Raw genomic sequence first — 9,182 nt, 5'->3', positions numbered from 1 at the left:
AAGGGTTAGCCACCTCTGCTTCGCCAATCTGAGTTGGGCATGAAAAAACAGCACTCTTCGGCGAACGATGGTTAAGCAGACGCAACACATCCCAAACAACGTAGCTTCTGGTGTTGGGACACACCCTTCAATGGGAGTACCCGTTGTACAACCAAAAACTCGCTTTCTAACGGCCTTATTACGGATTCGCTGGCTGTTACCCATGGAGGTTATATCGATGTTTCGAAGCGTTTACTGAAAGTTGACACTTCACTCCAAAAAGATAGGTACAAAGCCCTATTCTTCATTTAACGGAATGGGCACAGTGACTGGTACAATGCTCAACGAAGGCGGAACGCGGAACCCGTGAGCTCAAACAAAAACGTAGGAACTGTCAACGAACGGAAAAAAATGGCGGGAATTTATGCCTTTAATATCATCTAGAGGGAACTGTTTTAGGACTGAAATTTATTTTCCGTTAACCACGAAGGACTTGGCTGAAGGTCAAGGAACCGTACGACAATCGGTGGCATTTCGATTTCACTAGAAGAAAAACTGGTAGCACTAATCATAGAGTTAACTAAAAGCTGTTTCCTAGATGATGCAATGGGCCATTCGTTCGCGAAGCGAAGGGAGCTTCTCACTAAAGCGACAGCAAGACTAATTAATGTTCAACAAGTTGCCAGAAATTCTTTATTTGATAAATCTAGTACGTATTCTGATCTACATTGGATGAACATAAGGCTTTCATTTCCCAAACCCTGAGCTCCATATTGCTTAGTGGTTAAGGTGCGAATTTATTAATTAGAAGGTCCGTGGTTCAAACCCAACCTCTGCCTGGGCTTGGGAAACCTGTCAGCATCTCAACCCTAGTGCCTCCTTCAGTGGCGTGGTAGGAATGCACCGAAAGGGTGTTGCAGATGAACGACTGATTCTTAACTCTGTTTCTATACAGTGGTACCCTGATCCCGGCATGCCCTTCGCGGTTAGACCGGGGAACAGAAAGGACTCACTGACCATTTCCGGATTACTACGACAACGGAAATGTAATCGTACAACAGTAGGCTTCTCGAAGTTCTTTTCTACAGCAGTAGGTCGAGTTGACCCTGAAACTCACAGTCATTCCCAATTTCAAACGATGCAACTTTGGTGCACTTTTGCCACTTGGATTTTGAAAAAACTGGGACATTTTTGACGCCCTATTAAAGGAAGTACCGTGAAAGGGTTCTATTTTGCAATGACCGCTTTTTTCATTTATTCTCCAATGAGTCGTCTTCCTTAAGAGTAAAATGAATCCAAGCGGGTAACAAAGACACGGAGCAGAGTATCATTTTTGGGTTCAGTGGAACCTGACGTCAGAAACCCGTAGACAGACTATTTATTTAGGCCATATTTCCACAGACGTCCGCCAACCGAGATGGGATATGGGTCGGATGTATAGACAAGTAAGGGTAAGGAGACAAAGTACAAAGGTATAGTGGCTCTTGGTTGTTTATAAGGCTGTAAGTCAATTTCCAGGTTCGGCGAGCAGATCAACAAGTAGCTCATCAACAACCAACAAAATCAGCCGGGTTGCCAATAATTCGGACAGTGGCACGGCCAACTGAGTTCGCGATGTCGATAAGACCCTCTATCCATCCTATGAGGATGGAAACGACCATGCGAGTCACAACAAAGCTTTCAGAGATACTAATCCATACCCACAATAATGTTATGGTGAGACGTCCACCAAGGGAGAAGTCCGTGGTGACATTCACGAGTATTTGTAAGCATTTATGGTATTAGTATTAGTAGTAATAGCAATAATAATAATAGTAATAATGGTAGGGGATCGGTTGGTTGACAAATGCAGAAAGACCGAAAACCGTCCTTTGCCAGAAGCGCTGGGGTCGGTCGGTATAGTTGCAGCCGTTTCGCGTTCTTATTCCCACTTCCATCGTCTACATTCCCTCGACAGCGGGCGCTGAGTGAAATGACTGGCTGTGTGTGTGCATGACAGAAAAATAACTGAACCACAACAAAAAGCCCATCGAAACGACGATAGGAGCGCCACCAGAATGAACGTAGTTGTAGAGAGGGAGAGACAAGCCAGAAAACCAATACGAGAACAAAACCACGTGGTTGTCTGAGTGTGCGTACTACAATTTTCTTGCGTGGAGGCCGGTTTGCCGTGAGATGGGAGTCATTCACAAAATGCCCACTGAATTTCTATTAGTTAGGGACCATACATACAAGCACACAGTTGGTAAACGAGACAAACCGTAGGACAGACAAACGGATTTCCATCAGCCCATTCCGCAGGTGTGTATGTGTGTGTGTGAACTGGTTGTCGGACCTTCAGTATAATGTGATGGATGGGGGTATAGAAAGGACAAAACAAGGTGATTAATGCGACTCGGTCGGTAGTCGCTGCATGCTTCCAAGACCATTTGATCTGGTATGTTTGGTCATGATAAAGTCAGCGCAGCCAGTAGCATCGGTGAAATGCGTTGAGGATGTACAAGGATCCAGACCCGTTTGTCCGGACAGCTCGCTGCTTACCGCGGTCGGCGAGAAAAAGCTCTGGGGGCAACCCAGACCTGAGGTAGCCACATCATACTGATCTGTGTGTTTGTCTAAGTGCAGTGAGCTGGAATACGACGGGTCCGAGCTGCTTGTGTGAAACGGTTGACTGAAAATTGGAGGATTTCGTTCAATTGGTGAGTGGGTTGAAACGAGATAGCCAGACGACAGCGCATCGTCTAGTCCCCAAATTGTCGATTCTGATGAAATCTGTGATGACGGATTCGAGTGGGAAATCGAACAAGCCTGTGAGCAGATTGGAATAAGACGTAACGGAGGGTTTAAACGGAGAGAAAAGACGAAATAAGTTCGCATTTTGGCAAGTATTTGGTAAAAACGTACGAAACCAGAGCTGGATTACAGGGAACGGATAAATAGGCTTGTCTGGCTGCCTCCTTGTTTACTGAGTAAGTGCTCTGCCATTTTCCAGCTCATCATCCAACTGTAGCAGTTGGAAATGATATAATGTTGGAGTTGACAACTGAGAAACCGCACTGAAGATAGCACAGGTAAAATAACTGTGGCACGACCTACCCAGTGTAGTGCACTATAGCTTTAAGTTTTCTAGACATGCCGATAGTGGTTCAAACAGGAATGAGGCCGCGAAAGTTGCATCAAAGATAATCATGCATGGGCAAATGCTACGCGAGGTAACCCCAAAGTCGACTTAGTTGCGCATCCACAGTAAGGTGAACAAGCGCACCGACTGTGAAACCGTTTTTGGGTTGAGAAATCAGGCTTGCTTTTGCGAATACCCAGATTAAATTTCTGCCCCAGTAAACGCCTCGAGAAAGCAGGGGAAATGGATCAGGTGCAAATTTCCCAGAGATGGCTAAACGCTTAAGCCACAAACTTACTGAATGGAAGGTCCGTTGCTCGAACTCAACTCTGTATCTCGACTGCTCCTAACTCTAGGCTTGGGCAACCTGACAGGATCACAACCTGCTTCATTTGATGCCGATAGTGGTTCAAACAGGAATGAGGCCGCGAAAGTTGCATCAAAGATAATCATGCATGGGCAAATGCTACGCGAGGTAACCCCAAAGTCGACTTAGTTGCGCATCCACAGTAAGGTGAACAAGCGCACCGACTGTGAAACCGTTTTTGGGTTGAGAAATCAGGCTTGCTTTTGCGAATACCCAGATTAAATTTCTGCCCCAGTAAACGCCTCGAGAAAGCAGGGGAAATGGATCAGGTGCAAATTTCCCAGAGATGGCTAAACGCTTAAGCCACAAACTTACTGAATGGAAGGTCCGTTGCTCGAACTCAACTCTGTATCTCGACTGCTCCTAACTCTAGGCTTGGGCAACCTGACAGTATCACAACCTTTGTGCTTCATTTGGGTGACATGGAAACTAGGTTCCAGAAGGTTGCCACAGCTGGACGACTTTTTCTCCACTGCGAATAACAGGTCTTCCGAAGACAGTGCCTTCGCGGGGTGAGTAGTGTGGCCACCCGAATTCTCAGTGAAAACCGTTACAGTCAACGTCTTTCGAGAATGAATCTTGGGTTTCAAAAATGTGCAAACGATATTGCTCGAAGTACGAATCCAGTGAGCCTTTGAGCTATGTCAAATCGGCATAGATTACATCCACCTACGAGGTGGATGCGAATCATTTTTTGGTGTAGTTATGGTCTCAACATCACACGAACTGGTTACAAACAAAGGAACAGCTTCTGTATGTTTAAACACATTACTGCGTAACAAAGTCATCGTCTAATTTTCTCGCAAGCCCTTGGAGTTGTCTTGCACGCATATAAAACAGGTCTTTGGTTAGCTACATTAATGAATCATTATGATGGGGAAACAGAGACGGAAAGCTTTTAAATGAAGCGGGAAAACAGGAAGGAACAATAAGTTGCATCACTTAGATCCCAAGTATGGTCTAGCACATGCTGATTACCAAGAATTTTTCCCCTGACACCATATCTTGCCTAGTTCATCTGCCCAACAGTGATTTTGGATTCTTCTCCACAACACCGCCCACTTTTAATATCCAAATTGCGCTGTTGCCAGTAAGACTAAAGGGACCGTCATCCCATGATCATCTCGACTCGAAATGTATGTATTCGATTTTTACAGTTCCCATACATGAAGGTAGCTAAGCCAAAAGCTAGAACTCGTTCTTGCAGCGAAACACGACGCCGTTTTTATTTAAAGGACATAACTAAAACGATGCTCAAGTTACCGCAAAATGGCAAAATGTTGCTTAACGGAGCATGATCAGCAAGACTTTATATAAGCATAGACTTGGTAGTGGCTTAGAACGTCCAGTGTTCGTTCACTACAACAGTAACCAAAAAGGCAACTTCCACTGTAAGGACAATGACCCAGTCAATTTAGCAAGCGCCAAGTTCATAAAAACGTATGTAGGAACTGACCGAGCAGTTACACTTTCTGAATTACTGCTGTATCGTACATGTTCCTCCTCGAGAGAAAAGTTGATGCAGTTGCGGAACGCAGTTAGTCAATTAACTGAACAGGTATCAATGCAAAGGAATTTTCTTCCATTATGCACTGTAATTCTGCTATAGAATTTCCAAGGATGACAGAAGAATAAGCCAATCGAGGCGCTTCACTGGAGTGACTACTGCATACAAGTGACCTCGACAACAAACGGCCAGTAGTGGTTTAGTGGGAGAATTCCGTAGGATATGGGAAAACAGGAGACAGTGATGACTCAGTGCCTAAGGACAACCTCACTCAACCGACAGACAACGGCTAAAGAACATGCAATATCATTGATGACCCGAGATAGGCTTACGCGTTAAGTGTTCCGTGCATCCAGGCGTAAACACACACACACACATATAAGTATGCACCTACCCGATCAATGTAATCAATATTCACTCCTAAAAGTAAGTTGAGAACGTGTTAGCATGCAACACTGTGGTATATGAGATTGTGTGCACGTCTTGCTAACGTCCACAAACTAGCCAGTTCGCGGCTTGAATTAAGTCCTTGCCAACGAGGGTAGGGAGATAACCAGACACTATCAGCAGGTGCGCCAGGAGGGAGTTGTATTTCAACCTTCGTATATCGTCGTTCCTTCTTTTCTTAGGCCTCACGATAAACACTAGGGTGTCTATGAAACTTCACATGACATTCATTACCAAACTGCTATATATGGACCATTATAAATGCCTTCACTGTGTGACCACAAACTATATCGTTTCGCTGGCTTACGAGCACACATACGTTGTCGGCTTCCAACATGTGTGAATTTTGAGTATCCTGCTCAGCTTCCAGAGCTACTCAAAAAAGTGTGCTTGGTACTTCAGTGCAATTGTTTGCACGCCTAAGTTTGCATTAACCTTCACGTGGTCCATGCTGTCACATGTGATCGAGTAACATGCCCATGGCCCACCCTCCACTTTTTCGGCCAGCTTACTGATCCAAGGGTAGTCTAAGCTGTAACAGGGACAATGCGGTCAATGAAAAACAAATCAAAAGAAACTGCTTGCCACGAAGCGCTAGGGTTCATATGACTTGGGGAAATAATCGCTGTTGGGTGACAGACACAGGAGGAACAGTATACTTAGAAACGCAACGGAAAGCGATGGGCCCATAATTCGAGGACGGTATCAAGGGTTTGCCACATCCACCATGTATCATGCGGCTCCCTTTCCTGAGTCCATATGACTACTGAGGCCCCGAATGACAGTCACCGGCCTAAGAAAAAATAGAGGTGATGTTGCAAGAGCAGACGGAATTCAGGGGGACCTTCAATAACGTAAGAGAACGTAACAGAACGTAGTGCGGTACCAAAAAGGACCCCGGATTGTGTTCGAGAAATGCAATCATTTGCAAATCAATTTGGTTTTCACGAGAGACTCAACTGAATCTCTCGTTTATGATGTCCTCCAGCTGAATGTGCTGCACACAGGCCGCCTCATGATTCAGTTGGCACGATATTCGAGATATCGCAGTATATTTTCACAAAGGAAACTACTCACAAGCCTGCTGAAATCTCTTCGACAGCCCACGACCGGTTTTGCCCTTCTTGGGGCTCATCAGCTGAAGGACATCATAGATGACTGTGAATTTTGAGTATCCTGCTCAGCTTCCAGAGCTACTCAAAAAAGTGTGCTTGGTACTTCAGTGCAATTGTTTGCACGCCTAAGTTTGCATTAACCTTCACGTGGTCCATGCTGTCACATGTGATCGAGTAACATGCCCATGGCCCACCCTCCACTTTTTCGGCCAGCTTACTGATCCAAGGGTAGTCTAAGCTGTAACAGGGACAATGCGGTCAATGAAAAACAAATCAAAAGAAACTGCTTGCCACGAAGCGCTAGGGTTCATATGACTTGGGGAAATAATCGCTGTTGGGTGACAGACACAGGAGGAACAGTATACTTAGAAACGCAACGGAAAGCGATGGGCCCATAATTCGAGGACGGTATCAAGGGTTTGCCACATCCACCATGTATCATGCGGCTCCCTTTCCTGAGTCCATATGACTACTGAGGCCCCGAATGACAGTCACCGGCCTAAGAAAAAATAGAGGTGATGTTGCAAGAGCAGACGGAATTCAGGGGGACCTTCAATAACGTAAGAGAACGTAACAGAACGTAGTGCGGTACCAAAAAGGACCCCGGATTGTGTTCGAGAAATGCAATCATTTGCAAATCAATTTGGTTTTCACGAGAGACTCAACTGAATCTCTCGTTTATGATGTCCTCCAGCTGAATGTGCTGCACACAGGCCGCCTCATGATTCAGTTGGCACGATATTCGAGATATCGCAGTATATTTTCACAAAGGAAACTACTCACAAGCCTGCTGAAATCTCTTCGACAGCCCACGACCGGTTTTGCCCTTCTTGGGGCTCATCAGCTGAAGGACATCATAGATGACAGATTCAATTGAGTCTCCCGTAAAAACCAAATTGATTTGCAAATGAGTGTATTTCTCGAAAACAGTGCAATTTGGCTTCAAGTAGATCATAAGGTTGACGGAAACTCGGGGACTGCGCCTACCTGATGAGCCCCAAGAAGGGTGAAATCAGTCGTGAGCTGTCGAAGAGTTTTCAGCAACGTTGTGAGTAGTTTCCTTTATGAAAAGCACTGGATTGTGTTAGCAAGGGGATGAAGGGGCCCGACTTAGGTTAACTGGGACGGAAACTAAGGTGATGTCTGCGAGATATGAAAAGAAAAAAGTATTTTTTTGTAAAAACCAACATGTGGTGAGCGATGAGAGTATCGTTGAAACCGGAGTAAACAGTACAGGTGGAGCAGATGCTGTCTCATTTTAGTTGAACCATCAAAATAACCACGCCAAGGATAAGTTGATTGATCAGTTTGTTAATGCGGATAGGTGCCGAACATAACTACGGCTGGTTCAGGTGATACCTGATTGCGTAATTAGTGATCTATTTCCTACCGTATCATTCCATTGTTGAGCTTGATACTATAGTCCGTAGCGGATAAAAAGTCAGATGCAGCATATGCATTGATCGTTCAATCGTGCCATATAATCGCACTTTTCCGAAGGGGTAGCACAAAAGTACATGTACACGGTGCGAATGAAAGGCGAATCACCAGCATTGTAGAGCGTCGCCTGGTTTTCAGAGCAGCAGTCCAAATACAACTCGCAAATGTATTCGAGGTTGTGGAGAATTTCACATATTTCGATAGACATATTAGCTCTCATGGAAGTGTATCTGCTGGAGTCAGTTCACGAGCCTTTAAAGCCCGAACCCCGTTTTCGTCACCTATCGCATCAAAGGGCATATCACTGGCCCACAAGGGTCACGTCTGCCAGGATAAACTTATGCCTACGTTGTTGTTTGGTTGCGAGAAAGGGCCGCTTCGAACAAATGATCTGAGGCGCTTTCAGGTTTTTGAAGACCAACGTCTCGGAAGCGCTGCCAGTAACGGATGGCGTCCGTGAATTCGCAGAGTTAAACAGAAAACGGGCATTCAGTTGTACAGTGAACACATCCGTTGCGGTAAAAACCCAGTACTATCAACTGTGGTGGCTCGTCATGAGACGAGTACTGCTCGCTGCGCCTCCTTCCGAATGGCACAGTCTGTGAGATGGGCAACAAGTGACTTGTCGGAATGGCGTCAAAGGAATTACGAAGGGTTTGGGTGTTGTTGGTGCCATCCCTCATCCACAATGGGGTCCCGGTGACCCTCTGTGTTGGCTGGAGACGTTGCAAGAAAATGAGGCTGATTGATGACAGTGGCATTCGTGCTGTCAGTTTCCTTCCATACTGTGAGACTGTGCATTTGAAGGTATAGGCATCTCCAGATGCTTTCAATAGGCTAGCACTAGACGCCTTCCGCAACTAGTCTTTCACACATACGAGGCTTTCTCCGATTTCGATCTGCCTATCAGACCACTTTTCCCTTCTGGTTCTTGCAGCGTCAGTTGATGCAGCAAGCGAAGAGTTACCTTGTCGGATTGAATATTTTGAAGCCGCATAGTTGTAGCTGGTGGCACTGGCGCGAAGACTCCAAGCCCATCAAGCCACTGGTTATTTCAAAATTGCAGTTATGCCGAACGGTGAGGTATCATACAAGTTGGGACGACCGACTGGGGCCATGTGTTGTGGTGGCAGGCTTTCAACAAACCCGTCAGGCCGGACAAGCCCAAATCCCTACACGAACGTCAGCGCACGCCCATATGTGAAC

General features: G+C 45.7%; 1 protein-coding gene across 1 annotated transcript in view; it reads right to left on the bottom strand.

Moving 5' to 3' along the window:
- Window positions 1-1,732: 1,732 nt before the first annotated feature.
- T265_02452 (hypothetical protein) overlaps window positions 1,733-9,182 on the bottom strand; it is a gene marked incomplete at both ends in the record, with an annotated part of 50,733 nt that continues 43,283 nt past the window's right edge. The window contains one exon of the mRNA XM_009166701.1: window positions 1,733-2,787. Within this exon, the coding sequence (XP_009164965.1) occupies window positions 2,365-2,787 (423 nt within the window). The remainder of the gene's footprint in view (window positions 2,788-9,182) is intronic.

Source organism: Opisthorchis viverrini, assembly GCF_000715545.1.
Source record: "Opisthorchis viverrini unplaced genomic scaffold opera_v5_30, whole genome shotgun sequence".
Lineage (NCBI taxonomy): Eukaryota > Metazoa > Platyhelminthes > Trematoda > Opisthorchiida > Opisthorchiidae > Opisthorchis > Opisthorchis viverrini.
This window is presented reverse-complemented; position numbering and strand designations above follow the sequence as displayed.